We start from the raw sequence: 20,586 nt of genomic DNA, 5'->3' as shown, positions 1-20,586 counted from the left end.
TTGGTGCTTGCATGACGTTCCCCTCGGCAAATTTGGAGTTTCAAAGGAATATGTATATTTGCAATTGAAATGCAAATGAAATCAACTAGCAAGTTGATTAAATTCTCTCTTAATTCAATGACAGATGATTATAAACACTGTGTTTGTTTATTTTCATTGTGTGACGTGACTTACCCTGCTATGACTATGAAGAAGTCCAAGCGGTTCCAGGTATCTCCGAGGTAACATTTCTTGCCAAAAATCCCAAGAGCCACCATCTTAATGACCATCTCAATGGCAAAGAATGCAAAGATAAAGTCATCAAAATCCTGCAGAAAAAAATTCAAGTCAGTATTTGATGAAGTTGAACTGGGTAGTAGCCATAAAGAAATGGAATGGAAATGAGAATGCCAAAAAAAAAGGACACACAACAGAGTTGAGAACGATTCTGGAAGCAGTTCAAGGCACAGGACACCCACTGATAGATGAGTCACCCCCAACATGAACAGAGGATGGTATAAATATATCAAATGTGTTAGGTTTAGAACAAAGCAAAGCTCCTGTTGCTTGGACGTCGGCCGCTAAGTAGAATGCAGCGCTTTGCCATTTTAATCAGCTATGGGGAAACTCCATGTGCATTGTATACTGGATGTGAATTGCGAGCGGAGATAAGGAACCTGGAATAGTTACCCTCAACCAGAATGAGTCGAAAAAATTGGATGGATGATCACTCAATCAAAAGTGCTTTATTTTCTCTGAGTGGGCATCATGGTTGTATATAGGTTGCGAACAATGCTTTGCCAGCGCTGGCAAATATGGAACGCCCCTCCCTCCCTCCCTCCCTCCCTCCCTCCCTCCCTCCCTCCCTCCCTCCCTTCCTGTAGAGTACAGCAACCCTGTAAAATCTCACCAGACACTTGCCGTTAATAACAAGTGTGAAAGCTTAATAGCCCGAACTTTGGCTGTGAGACAAACTATTAAGTGAAGTGACAAGTGTCCTCCAAAGGTGTTGGGTTGACTTCCAGAAGGGATTCAGTGCACCTTGGCATTGGTTCAAAAAGACTCTGCTGGCATGTTCAACACAATACATCCAAAAAGCTGTCTTGGTCGACTTTTACAATTTGACGTCTCCATCACCTCCATCCATCCGCTTTCTTGCCAAATATATCATTGTCGTTACCTTTGCCAAGCACAAAGGTGATTTTCCACCCAGGATTACTCAATAAAACCTGTCCATTTTCTATATTGCTTATTCACTTGAGGGTCACAGGGACTACGTCATTGTTTGCCTTTTTTAAACAAAGTATAATCGCCAAAAAAAAAAAAATCATTAATAAAGGCAATTTATTTAGTATATGGTTCAGTGGCTTTGTGTTTTCCATTCATAAATCAAATCCTCAAAGCATAATTTGAGGCAAATAAAATGATTGTTCCATTCCATCCATTTGCAAAATTGCTTGTCCTCACTGACTCTGGATGAAAGGCATGCTACGTACGTAGTATGTTCGTTCCGCTGATTACCAGCCAAGCGCAAACACCAATTGACACTGGCCTAAACATGCGCATGTGAACCTTTTACCCCCAGCAGAGATGCCTCCACACACACACACACACACTAACCCCACATGTGTGTGTGTGTGTGTGGATTGCCTGAGAGCAAGTGTAAACACACATGTTCAGCAGGCAGCTTGCGCTGCGCTGCGCTGCGCTGCGTGTTCTCAATGCGTCAAAGCAGCAGCGGCAGCATTCCGCGCCCTCCTGTCACCTCTTGAACGCAGCCTTTAAGTTGAAAGTGTGCTGAGTCGCTAATGCTGAGAGCACTTAATGCACAGTGCGTGAGTGTGTGCACGTGCCTGCGTGTTTAAAAGAGGCTATTAGATACTGTGCAGGACTGCCACAGCTTTGAGGAGTACTTCTAAAACTCCTATGGTGTGGTTGTGTACATGACCACATTGGGTGCACCTAAAGGCCAGAAAAAAAAAAAAAAATGGCCTACAGCGGGAGCGGAAAAAGCAAAGCAGCTACTGTTGGCTCCATGTGACCCCAACGAGCCACCTCTCTGTGGGGAATAAACAGGAATTGACTTCCTGAAATAATGCTCCGTCTTGGAATTTCAGCTCTTTTCAGATGACCTCATCGTCATTCCCACCCTCTGAAAAAAAATTCAGGAATTCAGCGCAGGATCATTCCGAGCTGGAAACATCTCATGTCTACGGGAGACTTGTTTACAAGTTTGTTTTGATGAACAATTATTCTGTAGCCTCCTAAAATGATAAACACCTTAACTGTGCAACGTATTTCAATTCAAATAGCGTAAAAAGGGAACACTGGTCACATTACCTACGTATGTCTGCCATTCAATTGAAAGGATTGCTCCGTTTTAACACGGTCATACTATAATTGATGTCATTTCAATATGATATGATTATTTGCATCTGATATTTTTTTCTGCCAAATCATTTCACTTGATGAAAAGGACCTCAATGTGTGATAAAGGTGCTCAATCCCGCCGAGTCGACCAACAAAAACAAACGAATCTATTTGAAAGCACTTTGTGAACGCATTATCAGCTCACTGCACATGATGAACAGCGCCAGATAACAAGCGGATCTATTCCACAGCGTGCATGCAGCAGCACTGTTTGACTCTTTCATCCAATGAATAAAATACATAAATGTGCAAAAGGAAAACAACCCAAAAATATGCCTCCATTAGCAATGGCTCTGCATGACAGGACTTAATGGAAACACCTCCACACAACGCTTTTGTTTATTTCCATCTGCGCTATGCAAATGGGGCCAGAGATACAGAGCAATTTGACCAACCGCATTAAAAATAAAAAAAAGCTTGCCAGCATTTTTTCCCCCAGTAAATAAATCAAAACAGTCATGAATGCACTTCTCTTGTGCTATGATGAATAATTATTCATTATAATCATTTGAATCAGCTGGCAAGTTTTTTCCAAAAACTACAATGACGTACGTATATAAAGGCAAAAATGGGTCTTACCTGCAGGATTTTACATCTGTCAGAGTTGCAGTCGATGTCCTCGCAGGGATGAAACATGCCCAAAGTGACGCAGTTGAGCAGGATCACCAACATGGACGCTCGTTCAAACCACGTAGGAAAAAAACAGCGGTCAAGGAATAGAACAGAATGAGACCAGCATACACCTTTGTCCTCAAGCAAAAGTCAAAAAAATGTTTTTTTTTTAATATTGAAAACATTCAGGTCCTACGTATGCACTTTAAATGAAAGCAATACACTAAGTGTTTGTCATCTAAGTGCGTGTGTGTGTGTGTATGTGAGCCAGTTGTGTGGCAAAAAAGTTGGAGAAAGACCGATGACCTGCCTGTATCTGATCAAGTTAGCCACAACTTAGTCATTTATCCGAGGAGCCTATAATGCGGTTGGGTCGCTCAGCATGGGCCTGAAAAAAGTGATAACAAAACCATTTGTCATGTGGTGGAAAAAAAGTGGGGGGAAAACATGCAATGGGAGTATGTATAGATATAAAAAAAACAAAAAACCCTTCATCCTTAATCCTCTAGTTTATTTCCAGGAACGTATTGGCTAAAAATGAGACTCCCCAAATAAAGAAAAAAGGGTAAGATGAGCCAAAAGCCTCTGGGGCTCCTGGAGAAAGTTCCGATTATTTCTTGAGGGGGATTCAAAGGCCTTGCCTTTCACAAGTGACACAAAGAGTCGTCAGTAAATTGTGCTGGTTTGTTGGAAGGGCAAATCAAAGTCAAGGTTGATTTGTTTCTGCCTTTTGGGGCACAAGTCAGATTACTGTCTGCTGCTTTACTATTCATTTTCCTTACATTGAGGCTGACACTTCATAGATGTACAACAAAGGTCCTCCCCCCTCCCTCCCTCCCTCCCTGGCTGGCTGGCTGGCCTTTTTATTTTTAGACTTGAAGCCAGACATGTTCCTCATCCATCTGCCACCCAAGCCATTACACCTCACTGAACCAAAAGATTGGCACCAGACATAAATAAATAAATACATGAGCTAAAGAATGATTCACTGTGAACATTGATACAGGACCTGAAAGTGATAGATGCTAGCGCTCGTACAAGATTGAAAGCCAGTGCTGAATAATAGATGCAGTCTGGAGGCCAAATTGGAGGGAGGAGATGACCACAAAGCATCACTTGCTTAATGATGGCTGCATGTGAAAGGCAGAACAGGATTATGTCACACACTGAAGGAAGCGCGGAAGAAGTTCGCAGTCCAAAGGGATGCAATTAAAAAGATCAGTCAGTTCGCTCGCTTGCTCGCTCGCTCGGTGGCATCATTAAACAGGAAACAAAAACACTCACGTCTCCAATTTTTTTTAGGGAGCGCAAATTGTAAAACTACATAGGCAATCACTTAGTAACTTAGTCAACGGGTGCGCGGAGCAGGCTTGTAAACATTTGATACCGAACCGAGCGCATTCGACTTCTACAAATGAATCCTTAAAAGTCAACAATGTTCCCTTCCCCATCCAAAAATGAAGAATTTCCAAATTTCAATGCTGCTTCCAAAGGGGAATTTCCGTCCAATTTTTGTACCGCTTTTCCACACAGAGATAAATTACTGCAAACAAACCCATTTTTAAATACTGCGTTAGGTGTATCTAATATGACATTGAAATCCCGTATATTCCTCACTGGAGGTCTTAAAAGGGAACACAATGAGCAAAATCCAAAGGAGGGAAAGGAAAGCTGCAGTCAGGGAGTTGACGACAAAGCAAAGCATTAAATATGTATAATCGGACTAATTTAATCAATAACTCTTCCTTTCCTGCCCTCATTCCCTTCCTCTATCTCCCCAGCTGTGGGGGTATAATTAAACAATAAAGAAAAAAAAGAAAAAAAACCAACAACCCTGCATTGTTCTGCAAGAGCGTCAACACACTTGCAGACGCACACATTGGTGGTGTCAGCGTATAAACAAGCGGCGGATGGATGCCCTGAGGGACCCATTCAATTAGACGAAGGAAAGATACACAAAGATATGCTCTGTCAAAACGCCATACGCGCTCGCTCACAACATCACAAAGGAAACATGAGAAAACTCATCAGCACCTCTCAAAGTGTTCACCTTTGGCTTCTTTGCACAGACACACACACACACACACACACACACACACACACTGGAAGCCCCTCTCTTTACTTTCTTGAAGAAGTTAAGTCATGGATTTGAACAATTATGATTGCACACATGTTTACGTGAACTCTTCAAATTATTCAAGAAAATCTAAAAACATGTCTAGGAGCTCATGTTTCACGTCATCTGTTCCAATACCAGCTGGCTTGATGCAACGCTATGAAATTCTGTCTCTGCACATATTGTCCATGACAAAGATACAGATGAAAGTTGTGCACATATCGCTCCACTTGATTAAAATGTGACTCACGCTCCCTTGAAGTTAATAAAAAAAAAAAAAGAAGAGGAATCATGCAAGGAAACGTGAGAAACGGAATTTTTATATAAAAGGCTCCTAGCTGAGTGAATGGAGTTTTGTTTTGTTTTGTTTTCTCCTCACAATGCAGCCTTCAAACTTGTCCTTCCATATTCCACTAAACTGGAAGACTCTGCCTTTCTTTGATGCGTTTCCTTGAGCTCTCAAGGCCCACGTCTGTCACCGCTGTTGTGTTCAAAAAAAAAAAAAAAAAAAGGACTGCACTTTTTCGAGAGAGAATGCTGAAAGCTGGAATAATGTAAGAACAAAGTTGAAAGGAACAGAGGAAAAGGGAAAGGGATGTTCATGAAATATGGAGACTTTTGTCATGTGCAACCTGGCATTGTGTAGAAGCGTGTACGCGTCTGTGTCTATTTTCATGGGTGTCCATAAAGTGTTTGAGAGTTGCCTTTTGAAGTAACGAGGATCTGGGCATAAGGCAGAGCTGAGAATCTTAACTTGAGGGATGGAAAATCCTTCCAGGCAACACAACACGCTTGCTGACATGGCAGCCTGACTCAGGAGTTACTATGCCATTGAGGAGGGAAAGAAAATGCTGCCTGTAGCGGGCGGGCGGCCGGCCGGCCGGGGACTACCATATGAAAAGTGGCAAGAAAAATGGGCAAGCTGAGCCGAGTGGTGGGAGAAGGCCAACTTGATGGACGGAGGGAAGGCGGGGGAGGGGAGGGGGGAAGGATGCGAGAGACCTTGGATGACGGCGAGTGACAGGCCAATGGCGATGAGGAAGGAAGGAAGGAAGGAAGAAAGAAAGAAAGAAACGGGAAGAAAGAAAGAAAGAAAGAAAGAAAGAAAGAAAGAAAGAAATGGGAAGAAACGGGAAGAAAGGGGAAGAAACGGGAAGAAAGGGGAAGAAACGGGAAGAAAGGGGAAGAAGCAGCGGCACGTGACAGCCACGGCTTTGAAAATGGACCAAAGCAAACATGCAAATTTAAAATAGTGTTCATTTGGGGAGGAAAAAAAAAAAAGGAAAAAAACACTTTCATTGTCCCTGTGCATGAATTTGCTAATGCAGAGGAGGCCGTCTTAAATCTATGCAAATTAGGTTCATATTTCATAACCAATCCTCATGTATTAGCACAAACAACAAATCTTATTCTAATCATCAAATATATGATCATGAGATTATATACGTATCATATTGGCAACAAGTGAGTTTGTGCACTGCTTTAATGCTAAAAGAAGAAAAGTCTCATCACCCCTGGAGCTTGCCACGGTGGACCAGGAGTTGCTAAGCAACGCACTCTTTCATTGGGAAGTATTGTGTGAAGTCACGTCTTCATCGCTGTGCTGTCTGGAATTGACTTGGAAGCGGAAACTTTCAATTTCAGCAACAGTGGCAATGTGACAACAAGAACATGAAGAAGGCAAAGCCAGCTCTTTGAGCTCTGGAGTTGCACAAACAGGGTTAGCAAGAGGTCAGCTCGTAGTATTCACAAAAGAATTCAAAGGAAGGCCTAGCAAAAAAAAAAAAAGGGGAGCATGCCTGCCCGAAATGAAAGATGCAAGAAGAAGCGATATGAGAAAAATGCACATTCGTGTAGGAACTAGCGTGATTAACCAGAGCTGAACTTCATCATTGCGACTAATCGGATCCAGAACAGAGCGCAACTTAATATTAGATAAGCTTGCAAAGGCACGCTACTGTAATACACACACACAGACACACACACACACACACACTGTATATATGTGCAACAATTCCAAGACATAAAAGCCGTGCTCAAATATTTAGAGGACCGGAGAAAGCTAATTAGCAATCAGTGCTAACAACGGCAATCGTTGTACTCGTAGTCATGGTTTTCCTCGGAGATTGTCAACGTTTTCTCGATACAGTATAGGCTACATTACAAACTGAGAACTAGTTTTGAAATCAGAGACTAGTAAAAATTGTTCAAATACTTTCACAAAATGAATGGAAATAAAAATTGGAAGCAATAGCTCGATTTAGTTTTTAAAGTGAAGACAATTAGTCATTTTAGTCATGACACAAAGTGGATGGAAAATTTGTCTTGGCGGGCCACATCAAATGATGCGACGGGTCGTATCTGGCCCCCGGAGGGAACGTTGGGGGTGAAAATGCAAAATCTTCATTCTGCAATGAGGTCACACAAATAAAAGCTGATTAAAAGGGCGACGGTTGTAAATAATTGTGACATGGTGGGACTACTACTTCATGTATAATACATGGAATGACTGCGCCGGTCTGTACATCTCCCTCACTCATCTGCTCCGGCCGGCCTCTCCTTACAGCCAAGCTCGTTTCCTGGCAGCGAGCAAAGCAGAAAGCAGAAAGCAGAGAAGCCGAGGATCGAAGCCGCAAAAGCAGAACGGCAAAGAAAGGTAGGCGGCAAGTACGTCGTACGTGAAAGGCAAAAGGAGCTCGTCAAACGACTCTATCGCTTTTCTTTCAAATTCTTGCTACTCCTTCCTCGGCGCTCTGAGGGTTGAACCGCACCAAACTGTGGGGAGGTTCTAATGCATAACCCAGACAAGAGCCTCGTTCCCTCCCTCCCTGCCACTTTTCTCACGCAGCCCTTCCTTCACATACCACTATCACGACGAGAAGGGCAAAGGCACACATGCGCACTGTTGATCTCTCCATGACAACAAGGAAAATGTTTACGCTCTCGATCAAGTCACTTTTTGGCGCCTATGGTAAGGAAGTCTGCCTCTGTGTGTTTGGGCATTGTCATGAGTGTTGATGCTATGTACAGTTAAGGAATGTGAGCACATATGGTTGCAATTACACACACGCACACACACGCACACGCACACACACACACACACTTTGAATTGTAATATGGGCATTAAGAGTGACTAATTGCATGAGTCTAAAGATGCAATGAGTATATTTTCAAACCAACAGATTCATTTACAGTAAACAGGCTCCCTGGACAGCACAGTGGTCAAGGTTTTTTTTTTTTCTGCCTTCACAGGTGCACATCTTACAATGTGTCTTTGACTGGCTCAACAAAGGGACGGACGGACGGACGGACAGGAGGTAGGGCAGTCAGATGTGCAGTAAAATTAGATCACAAACTCTTTCGATTGAACTGAACAAAGAATGAAAGGTTCTTTTCACTCCAAAAGAAAAAAAAGGTTTGATTGGCTCTGATATGATGAATGGATTTTTTGTCATTATTTTATTTTATGATTAAACAAATGATTCTTATTTGATATTTTATGATTTATTCTTTCCATACAAATAAGCACGTTTGATACGGTTTCCAGTGATTTTTCATTCAGTTCTATGGAAGGTTGTTCCGGCACAAACAAAAGACCTACCTCAATTGAGCTCAATTAGCGACCTGTGACTTGTGTGAAGTTTAACAATCAATCAAGCAAGTACGTACGTATCTCCGTGGACAAGATGAAGAGGTGCGCGTTTCCCTCTTGTAAGTTTCTAACGGGCCCAACCGGTTGTGTTGTGCTAAGCCCTGTTAAATTGATTCCGATGAGTATCAGTAATATGTCCTGATTGCAGCTGTAATTGACTGGGCTCACCAAGCACTAATGAGTGATGCATCTGCAAACGAGAGCGGAACTTGGCTGAACAATCCATTCTCGTCTTGGAGGAAGTGAAGAAATTCACCGATGCAAAACTGACAAGCATCTTGCATTTACCACGACAATGTGAAGAAATTGATAATAAAGCAGACTTTGACTTGGACTTGGACTTTTGACATCGTTTTAGGATACATTTGTCTCTTTGTTTACTTGTGCTATTCGAGGCCTCGCCGTGAAACTTGCTGGAGCGACCCTTTGATTTCTTTCCTCCATCCTCTCGTTAGGACTGACAGAGAGAACCTGAAGCCTTAATCCTCCCTCCCTCCCTTCCTCCCTCCCTCCGTCCCTCGCCACGGAGGAGGGGAGTTGAAATGTGACAAGGTCCATAGCTCGCGCTGCTGATGTGCGCTTTATTGATAGTGGAAATCCCTCATGCTTCCCACACCGCTAATTCATCTCCTTCAATAAATTATCAGCATTACCTTGATCAATAGTGCTTCCATTCCAAAGCTATAAAAGAGTTATGTGCTAAGTAGAAGACTTATGGATGACAACACTTTGATTGGAGCTGGGACATAAAAAAGGTTGGCAAGCCGGGCCTTGCCATCAGTCTTTTGTCTATTTGAAAGCAGATTAAAAGATGTGTGTTCAGACAGTTCCTTTGAGCTCAACGGGGATTTGTTTCAGAAGGAAGATTCAAGAAAACCCACTCTGGGCCAGGTCATTCCTAATTAACGGAGGATTCCCTATAAAGCTTGTGGATTTACTGTCTCGGTCGGGCTCGCTGTAAAACGTCTTTGGAAGTGTCATTCGACAGTAGTCTTGTGGGCTGCGCAAATTAGCGCGGAAGCGCCGCCGCAGCCGCAGAGACTGACTTTGATACTTGGGAAAACAAATCAAAACAATCAAACTGCTGCCAGAAGCAGTCTTCAAGAATACAAGTGCCAGTGAGTGGTGTGTGTGTGTGTGTGCGCGCGCGTTTGGGAGGCCAAACAAGTCTGTAAACAAGGCAAATCCAATTGAGCACAAACAAAGATGACAAATGGAAAGACAACCAATTCAAACGTTCACGAGTCAAGAACTCTTTTCGAGTATTTCTCAAGTTGCATCCAAATGCTTTCTTTACGGACAATATTCTCAGTCACATGTTTGATTTCAGTCGCAGAGAAAGAAAATGCTTGGAAAGCATTACCGCCTGAACATTTGGTGGGTGGCCTGCAGTAAAAAGGCAGTCGTGCGCAATTCAACACTTGATTTCTGGCCTCTAGTCAGTCCCACTGCATGTTAACACTTCCACTTCAGTTGAAAAGAGGAAGAGCTTTCGAAAAGGAGCCACCACACACCGATTAAGGCGAGCGTTGCCATTTGATGGTGGAAATGTCCGCCGCTAATATTGGCCGATTGTTCTGTTCTGATACAAAAAAGATCAAATCTAGATATAGTTGGGATTTGAGTTTTCTCTGATTCAGTCAGAGGACTGTGGAAATCAAGTTCAAAAGAGGCCCACAGGTTTTCCAGAATGAAGCCATGGAAGAGTGGAATTGTAATGCAATGGAAAACATTGGGGAAAGCTGTTTGAAGTGTCAGGTGACAGGCCAGAGGCCGCCGCCGCCGCCACCCCCTTCCCACTCCTTCTAACGTGTCCTATGTGCACCATCTACTACTCCCAAGCCTATACTCACTACGGAGACACGATGTCTTTGCCCGGCAGCGGTGCACCGAAAACTCCAGTTAATGACTCTAGGAAGGATGGAAAGTATGACCGTCATACATCCCGACAAAGACGGTAAGTGAAGAAAGAACAGTAAAACCTGAAACCATCCAAGCAAGCAAGCAAGCAAGCACACTATGACTCCAAACAGGAAGCAGGTGGGAGCCAGTCTGGTGCTAACTGGACCATCATTCACTAATGTATCTCTCTCTCTCTCTCTCTCTGTCTGTCTGTCTGTCTGTCTGTCTGTCTTCACCTGTGGTGTGCCGGGCGAGACATGAGCGCCACAGTGCACTATTCCCAACTAAGTTACCAAAACACTCATATGTGCGGCTCAAAAAGGAAACACGATGTTGATTGCAAGCAGTGGCGGAGCTAAGATTTGTTTCCTTCCTTGAAGGGGCCAAAGGTATCTCTGTGGATCTGCAAAACAAAAAAGGACATATTCTAGGAATTCTTCATCATTCCTGATAACCCCTATGTGGGTTGGGTGGAAATGAACAGAAGAATAATAATTCTGGGGAAAATACCCACAAAGATTTTTTTACCTGGATCCAGTTGATTATATTTCTTGCACCTCCTTGATGGATTAAAACGGAGTAAATATGACCATTTCTTTCTTTTTTGTTTTTAGCAAATTCTAACACTATTTCGAGCCATGCAAAAAGCATTGCATTTCTCCGAGGGATTCAACAAGGGAAGACAACAACATGCCACAAAAACACAGAGAGAAAACTCTGAAACGGATTTATAGAGAGGAAAATCCTTCAAAGCTTGGCTTTTTTTTTTTTTTTTTTTTTTTTGTGGGGAGCCAGATAGAGGAAGCATTTTTTGAAGCTGAATTCCAAAGGTGGCTTTCGCTTTGGGCAACAACAGTGACAGCTTGGTTCAGCTGGGTGATGCTGTCAGTGCATGTCACACTCAAAAGCTTTTGAGTTTTAGGAGACACACACACACACACACAGATCTGACGCTTAGACTACACAAAAAGTGCCTCGACGCAAAAACAACCACGCAAGTGCTGCCATAAATGGAGGAGCAGGATATGTGCCAAAAGAGAGGACATAAAGACTTTAGATTAGATGAGAGGAAATACAGTAGACGATCAACCCTGGCCGGGGGAGCTGTTTACATACAGCGTAATGCCACTCCGGGGACCGAAGATAATTAAGATTATTTGCAATCAGTCACCAATCGCTGCATGAGCCCACTTGAAGCGCATTCTAGCGCACCCGTGTTTACGTTTTGTTTTTTTTTAAAGTCACTTTGACAAGCGGGCACCTAATACTGACAATAAATCAACTTTGATTTGTTTTGTCTCGGTAACTAGTGCTTGCGTTATGAGATTGTGGCACATTGCCGCTAAAGTGCTCCATCTATGAAATGAAATAGTGGCTATACTGTGTGGCAGGCATTGGAGCCACTTTTGTGTGGTAGGGCTGTAAGGATATTAACTTCATTTGAACGGCAACTGCAGCGGAAATAGGAAGTCGTAAATGGGATCCAAAAGTTCTTGGAGTGCATCTTTGCACTGGCAATGAACATCAAATTCGTTCAAAAGTTCTGGAGTATAATAAGAGTTTGTCTTCATAGGTTTGGAAAGAGAAAAGAATAAACAAGCCTGAACAATGAAAGATTAGAACATTTGAAATTGAACATTGGAATGATTTGCTTCCACTGCCTTGCCTTCTGTTGGAGCTGCTGGGTCACTGTCCCATTTGGGCCCAAGGTAACAAAGAAAAGTGTCCGACGACAATACAAATGCATACTCTGAACGCGTCCATATGCTCAGCTGCACGTTTGATGGAAGAATTCCCTTTCTCTCTCTCCTCCCACCCACCCACCAACCCATCCAACGCTGTCAAAGTTAACCAAGCACACATGACCTCACAGCGGTGATGCAGCATCAGCCAGCCAGCCAGCCAGCCAGCCAGCCAGCCAGCCAGCCAGCCAGCCAGCCAGCCAGCCAGCCAGCCAGCCAGCCAGCCAGCCAGCCAGCCAGCCAGCCAGCCAGCCGGCACGCTTGCCCTATTTTCACCCACCGATCCATTAGTCGTATAGCGGACGAGATGCGAGTGTGACCATGTATTTGACACACATTAGCCTCTGTGCCCACCAGCCCAGCGACTTGTCAATTGCTTTGGACTGATCATTTGGTTTTTTTTCTCTCGCCAAGCCACTTGGCCACTTGATAGATGAACTTCCATCAGGGATGTGAAATAGGATGAAATATTGATTGTTAGAAGACACAAGGCCCCATTGATTAGGATAAATACTTGAGCGACAAAAACAATGTCAGCACATGATCCAAACAAGCAAAAGTAGACTTATCCCCAAACTACTTGGACTCATTTTCTATTTTGAACTATTACAATGAATCCATTTGACACACTACGTATCGTATATACAAGGAGGGAGGGTGACAAATAAATGTAATGCTCACTTCTCCCACTGGCTTGTTATGGAAAAAGTAGATCCTATCGTTTGCTCACATTGCCCCAAAGGAATGAGTGTCCTGATGTGATCATGCTAATGGTCACACATCGTTCTCCACACCTTCACTTCGCACGCACGCACACACACACACACACACACACACACACACACGAATAAGCAAGAGCGCCGGCCGGCTACAAAAACAATAGTGTTGACAGCAAAAGCGGAAAGGAGTGCTTCATATCAGAAAAAGCCCCAAGCCTTGTTATGTTGCTGCAGGCGCCGTTGACTATATCAAGGGAGCTCCCATGATGCATTGCACTCTGTACATCTCAATAAACAGAGCTGTGTACTGAAGAAAAGAAAAGAAATTAAAAAAAAAAAAAAAAAATCTGGTAGACATATTGTCTCGATCTTATTATTGTCGTTGAAGGGCTTTATAACAGCACTGCATAAAGTAGTATTTAGAGGCATTTCTTGTCCCAGTGTAACCAGTAAAATGGTGGTTAAAAAAACCCCAAAAACATATACTATATATATATATATTAGAAATACAACGCCTAACTTTGTGTTCAAGAGTCTCAAGGAAAAACAGCATATATTCAGAATGAGCAGGATGGTGGAACGTTAAAGGATTAAAAAAAAAAAAAAAAAAACATGACCGTATTATAAATGCTAAAATATGCGAGGTCCTTCTGAAAAGGTCTTTTTTTTTTTTGGAGCGAGATGACTCATCCTCCATCCATTCATCCATTCATCCATCCATCCATCCATCCATTTGCTATTGTGCGTGTCCTCGTGAGGGTGACGGGTGAGCTGGAGCCAATCCCAGCTGATTTTGGACCAGCGTTCACCGTGGAGCTGCAGGAGCGTATAGATAACCCAATCACTCACACTCACACACAATTTAGCGTTGATTTTTATTTTGTATTTACACTTATTAAGTATTACCAGCAGCAGCAGCAGATTTTTCCAACACAACTACAGAATCAGTCAAGATGTTTTTGGATTCTATTTTACGATCATTTGAAATGTCAAAGTGATTTTCTAGAGAAGTCAATCCAAGTCAACACTGAACTCCAAGTCATCACGACTGTCTCTGTTGTATATTGTCAGTGAGTGGAATTATTTTCTTGATGTGAAGAGCATGGGCCGGAGAAGTGCTCCTTTTTCTTGCCAGTGTGAAAGGATGAAATCAATAGCACTCTCATACTGGATGTATCAACAAAGCAGGGACTCAAAGGTCACCACAGTAAAGAAAAGCTGTGTCTGTGTTTGGAACTAACTCAACTTGATGTGGAAGAAAGAGCCCATTTCTTGCCAGTACTGCCAATCTGCATATACGTACGTACGTAGTGGGAAAATCTTTGTTTAATGTCCTTTAGCATGAGTATATTTGACAGGTACACACTCACAGTAGGACCAATTTAATGGATCGCATGATCCTGGCTGACGGCTCAGGAATTTGACAATTAAAGCTTCATTTCAGCAGAGCGTTTGCCGTTCCATTGCTGAGAAGGTTTCTTGCCTGTCGTGCAAATTAAAATACTTTATAGTGAATGTGTGTTGAGGTAGTGCGTGTGTGTGTGTGTGTGTGTGCGCGCGTGCGTGCGTGCGTGCGTGCGCCATTTGCTAATTTTCTCACAACAGCTGCTGTAAAAGTTCAGGACTTTGTTTTGCGTGAAGTGTTTGTGGCTCAGTAATGGAATGCAGAGTTATGGAGCTTTTTTTGTTATCTAATACAGATTGAATCCATGAGCACACTAAAGTAAGACATTTATCATTTTGGGCAAGTCTTTTAGATCCCAAAAATGCCATATGAATGAAAAGAAGTTCTAACCAATCACAGTCCTGCATGGAACCACACCTCCCTCCATCATTGTTGGATAAAGCAAGCTGATGTTTCCATCGCTGCAACTCGACCAGTATCCGAGCACGCAGCGACCACGGCTGGACGAAGGGCTCAGCAAATACGGGCGTCGGTCATACAATATAATGGACATCTCGGCGGCGCAAGTCGGTGTTGACTATTAGCGTCGACAAGGACGTGTCAAGAGCGCATTTAGTAGATGCCAGCCTACTCTTGTAATGCATAGTTGTCAGTGCAGGAGCATTCAAGTAATGAGTCCACGACCGCACAATAGATCATCCAGGCAACTCAATAAGGACACGCTGACAGGGACCGGCCGGCAATTAACTGCAAGAGCGAGCGGCCATTAGGAACTATTGCTGGCTGGGTCACTAAGTCAAAGGGCATGGATCAGCGCAAAGCTTGAGAAAAAAGAAACGAAAACAAAGGGCTGATCCAGTGAGCATGGTTTGCTCGCATACATCTTGATTTCGCTGCGCTGCGCTCCACTTTATGGGGAAATGGGAACCACATGTTGAGAATTCACAACATGTCATAAAATCCCACATCCTAACAAGTGGCGGGTCTCCCAAGTCATATATTACACGTTTGTGTCTGCTCTCAGCTTAGACAAGCAGCTACTGAATGTGCATTCATCAAACGGGACTGCAATGGGATGACACCATCAAGTGTCAACATGGCCATAAGAACCTGATCTGGATGCCAACTGGAATCGTACGTGGTACATTTTCGCTCGTGTTTGGATCGGCACGTCAACCACAGCCATTTTACAATAAAAGTGCTTACAAATAGCCGGGCAACTATTTTGGGACTGCTTCAGTGTTTCTGTCCTGGAGTAGGCAGTAAAGTTGTCTTGTGAAGTTTGGAGGGAAGCCATGCTCTCGCCACTTTTCCTCCAGCCCCCCCCCCCCCCCCCCCCCCCCCCACACACACACACGCACACACAGACGTTCTGGTATGTAAGGGTTGATACAATATGCTCCACAGTGGAGCGAAATGTACTGTATACACGCTGTCCACCCTTGAAGCCCTAGCAAAGCAAGGCATTCAAAGCTAACAAGGCAAAAGAGAGAAGTTCATCAAAGCGGGTGGTGGGAGATGAAGACGGAGAAAAAAGAAGGCAAAGGAGCGCAAGCAGAATGTATCGCTCCCTCGGGACTTCCCCGCTGTTTGGGACACGACGGTGCATTCCCTCCCTCCCTCCCTCCCTCCCACCATCAGGCTACAACTTTTGCCTTTCCGCTACTCTGCTTTGCGACCTTCAGCGTAATAGTTGATTTCCAAACTGAACAGCGGAGCGCAATCAAAGGAGCCCTCTACTTACTGACAGTAAGCAATGGCAAAGCAACAAAAAGCCTGCTAAGATTATTATTGGTCACGTTTTAGCACTCAGGGCCCATGAAAACATTCCCACACTGACTTGACTCTGGATGGGGACATCTACAGAATGTAGCTTGAGAAGCGAGTTGACTTATTTGGACGGAGGGAGTTGGCTCCAAAGGGAAACAAAATAAGATGGCAATTGTATTCAGAGTTTTGCTTTGGTTTTCTTTTGCTTTGAGGTTGGAAAAATTGGAGAAATCAAATGCGAGAGAAAGAAGAAGTAATGAGCGCAAAGGAAGTAAGCGGCATTCATGATCGTAGAAATAGCGCACGTTGTTTTTTTGGACGAAATGCAAGGGTGACCTTTGACCATAGACCTTTGAGGCACTCCAACCGGAACAAAATCCATGCAGTCAGTGTGTTTTGTACCATCACATTTGTTTGGGAGTTTTGTCTGTGATTTTCTTCGCGGTCAAGACAACAACGGCGGATAAGCTGAGCGGCTCAACTTCAGTTCTCACTAAAGCAGTCCCGAGATTACACAGGGGCTGGCTGGCTGGCTGGCTGGCTGGCTGGCTCGCTCCGAGTCCCAAGTGGGGCTGGCTGGGTGGGTGGGTGCGTGTGTGTAATTCCTTTGATACTCATCGATGTAAAGACAGCACAATGGCCTCCTGCGTGAAATCATGCTGGGTCAGTGATTTGGGTCCCTTGTAAAGCCCCAAGGATGGAAGCCACTGCCTGCCACATCTGCTGTGGCTTTTCCCCACTCCACGTTGAATGGTTGAAGCTGTCGTGGATTTTGTTTCTGTGCCCGCCATGCGTTCCTGAGCTAGTCTCGTCTCATTGAAGAGGTCTCCGGAGGGGAACCAGAAATAAAGCCCTATGACCTCAAATCCAGATGACAGAGGTTGCGGACCAGCTTGCTGACGTCAAGAAATCTCGATTAAGACGCCTTGTTTATTCAGCTGACAGACCGGCCAAGACAGGGAGGCAGAGTGAACGAGCCAAGTGGGGAAAAGAGATGAGCAAAAACATCAATCAACGTTGACACAAGTACACAAGTGTAAATTCCATGACAAATAGCAGAGACGAGAGTCGCGGAGGCACACAAAGAATGGCAAAGAATGCGGGAGGTTGGGAAGATGAAAGCGAAAAGCGCCCATGATTCAATTGACCCTCTCAGGGATGTGAACACCACCAAACTTAGCGCTTCCGCTTTGATGTGGAGACAGAGAGAGAGAGAGACAGAGAGAGAGATGGTGCAAATCACTGCAATATGGCCAATGAAAATGCAAACAAGTTAGAAAGGAGGGAGGGAGGGAGGGAGGTGGGAGAGGAACCACGGAAGAGGAGAAGCTGCTGGGAGGGAGGGAGGTCGTATAACAGGTGAAGACCCCAAGAAAAATGGGGGATGCCATCAAAGATAGAAAGTGGAAGGAGGTGGCGGACAGCAGTTTTGACTTTGGCTTTCGACTCTTACTGCGTGTACAGTGCAGGTTAAAAATGCTTGAGAGAAAGAAAGGAGAAGATGAGGGCGCAGGGCCCAGACGGGAACAAACCACCCCAAACTGACATAATGAGAGATAATGGAACCAACGGCAGGAGAGCAAAATGCAGGCGGGAGATTTTTTTTTTTTCTTAAACTCAGGTGACATACCAGGCCACCGCAGTTTTGGCAGAAAGGGAAAATGAGGCATATCTAATAGATGTGAAGGGAGAAAATGGAGGGTGGCGAGGAAAGAGGGAGGGAGGGAGGGAGGGCTTGACTGACTCAAGAGGGAATTGATTAGTGAACTGGAGCTCGAGAAAAATTCCTATACACCCAGGAAACAGCAGAGGATAAAGGAAGAAAGAAAGAAAGAAAGAAAGACAGACAGAAAGAAAGAATGGTGCTGTGTGGTCAGCAGTGAATCGAAGCAAACGGCAGAAAGTGAGGTCTTCCGTGGAGGGAGGGAGGAAGAGCTCCAAAATAAAACAATGAAAGAACACACTTGTATATAGTGGATTTGGAATCAAAACACAGAGATCCAAGACAGAGCTGCCCTCTGACAAAGCACAGAATCCCTGCTCCTCGCCAACCAGGAAGCGTGTCGAGGTGGAAGATGCAGCCACGGACGGCCAAGACAATGCAACACAGGCCCTCAATAGCGCGCACCTTTGATTAAACAAAGTGCTTTATGACTCGGCTGCGCACTGGAAGCGTTTGGGGATTCGATTTCCGTGCCAACCAGGGCTAGCTAATCTGTAGCTGTGATTATACCACACAGCAGAACGACTTGGACAACCTTCTCATTAGCTTGCCTAATGTTTTGGTCCAAACACTCCAAAAATGGGGACCTTCAGAAATGTCAAATTACAGCTATCCATGGGTGGGGCGCCCGAGCACTGGTCATTCAAGCATTGTGCTCCACTTAGAGTCAGCCATCACTTTTTTGGAGCAGGCAGAAATATGGCAGGAAAGCAAGCCTCAATTCACTTCAAACGTTTTCATTGCGCCACAAGCCTTTCAAAGAGAGCGGGAGTCAGTTAAGGCGCACGCACTTGATAGCGCTCGCTTCTCAAACTACAGCCAAAACCACGACCGTGATCTTACGATAGCAACGCGATGGGAAATGTTCAATCGTTTAGTCCAGGCCGTGAAAGAAAGTGAAAGGAGGCCGATAAAATCCGCTCGACGTTTTTCTTTCCTCCGGCTAAGGAAATGCGGAAAATGACTTGCGCCGTGGCCAGAAGCCTCACGACATCTCGGATTATAGACAAGAATCCTTCTTTCCCCCATCGTACAGGGGTCTCGCAAATACGCACGCGAGGAGGAGACAAAAAGATGGACGGATTTCCCCAGCGCCCTTTCTAGACATTGCGCCGAATGTACGATTGATGACGTGCTACGCTAAGCTGGGGGGGGGGGCGGGTGCTTCGGGTCAACCGAGGCCATTTGCTACCGATACGGTCACCTCCCTCTCATCCGACACATAGCACTCGCATGTCAGCCAGGAGAAAGCGGGAGCAGAGTTCCCTCAGGTGTACTGAGCGAGGCAAAGCCACATCGCAGACCAGGAGACCATGACGCCAGGGAAGGCTGTTAAGATGAGGCACGAGACACAAAACCTCAATCAATTGAAAAACTAGCCAAAGTGAAACCAGCACCAAAATCTGCTTCATCTCTTACCAAACATCTTGGGCGCCAAAACCGACGAGGCCGTGTCGACAGTGGCATCCAGAGACCTGTGAGTGAGTGAGTGAGTGAGTGAGTGAGTGAGTGAGTGAGTGAGTGAGTGAGTGAGTGAGTGAGTGAGTGAGTGAGTGAGCGAGCGAGCGAGCGAGCGAGCGAGCGAGCGAGTGAGTGAGTGAGTGAGCGAGCGAGTGAGCGAGCGAGTGCGCGCGTGCGTGCGTGCGTACGTGAGTGAGTGAGTGAGTGAGTCAGTGAGTGAGTGCCTGTGGGAGGCGGAAGGAAGCCAAACAAATAACGCACGCACGGCGCAACCACTAATACGAGAACAAAAAGAGTGGCAAGCCATCACACGCTCCAAACTCCGTATTGACTCCTCCACATCCCTGTCAAATACAAGACTATTTCTTGCATTTCTATTACAAATGCATTTTTCATTAAACAGGTGCATCAATGTTTTGTTTCTTTTCTCCAAGCATGCACACACACACATCCATCCATCCACCCACACACATGCTCTAATATTCCTTGGCCTCATTGACAGTGATGTTGCTGACTCAGGACTCTGAGGGGGTTAAAGGCTTGCATTTGCTGCTGCTGCTGATTGGACGCCTGCACAACGCACACACACACACACACACACACACACACACACACACACACAAGGCAGATGCGTACTCTTTTTTCCATATCAAGCATCAGCATCCACAAAGTCCCCCCCCTCCTCTTTCTGTTTGCTTGCATGAAGGAAGACAAGAAGAAGGCTTTGATCAGGAGCTTCATAAAGACAAGATGATGCTTCTAATTGGGTGTGCGAGTGTCCGTGTCGACGTATGCACGTCTGCCGCTTCCGTCGTGTCATTTGAGCACAACTCACCCTGGAATAAATATTATAACAAGAAGAAATGTCACGCACGCAAGAAGATTGATCGTGTCGTTCCTGGGAGCGCACAATTGCATTACTGAGCACACACACACACGGCAATTATGGGAGCGTGATATCCCATTCAGAAGTCATTGTGGTTATTATGGGAAGTTATTGTGGGTTATTTGTTCATTAGAATGGATCGCATGTGCGCCACAAGTTCTAGTCGACTGGAGCCCGCCCCACACAAAC

At 44.7% G+C, this 20,586-nt stretch overlaps 1 protein-coding gene and 1 long non-coding RNA gene across 6 annotated transcripts in view; one reads left to right on the top strand and one right to left on the bottom strand.

The window, feature by feature from the left end:
- The window catches only part of cacna1g (calcium voltage-gated channel subunit alpha1 G), a 76,930-nt gene that overhangs the window by 44,472 nt on the left and 11,872 nt on the right, over positions 1–20,586 (bottom strand). For all 5 annotated transcript variants that reach the window (XM_088359964.1, XM_088359966.1, XM_088359967.1 and 2 more), the window contains exons 3-4: positions 2,989–3,101; positions 175–308 (exon numbers count right to left, since the gene is read on the bottom strand). In XM_088359964.1, coding sequence (XP_088216090.1) covers positions 175–308; positions 2,989–3,101 — 247 coding nt within the window. The remainder of the gene's footprint in view (positions 1–174; positions 309–2,988; positions 3,102–20,586) is intronic.
- Positions 7,599–9,288, top strand: LOC148383044 (uncharacterized). Its single transcript, XR_015854034.1, has 3 exons — positions 7,599–8,108; positions 8,390–8,848; positions 8,938–9,288. It is a non-coding gene; the product is annotated as an uncharacterized LOC148383044 (long non-coding RNA).

The sequence above is a fragment of the Syngnathus floridae genome, chromosome 18 (assembly GCF_059516105.1).
Source record: "Syngnathus floridae isolate MCC-2025c chromosome 18, RoL_Sflo_1.0, whole genome shotgun sequence".
Classification (NCBI taxonomy): domain Eukaryota; kingdom Metazoa; phylum Chordata; class Actinopteri; order Syngnathiformes; family Syngnathidae; genus Syngnathus; species Syngnathus floridae.
Note: the sequence above shows the minus strand (reverse complement) of the source record. Positions and strands in the feature narration are given on the sequence as shown.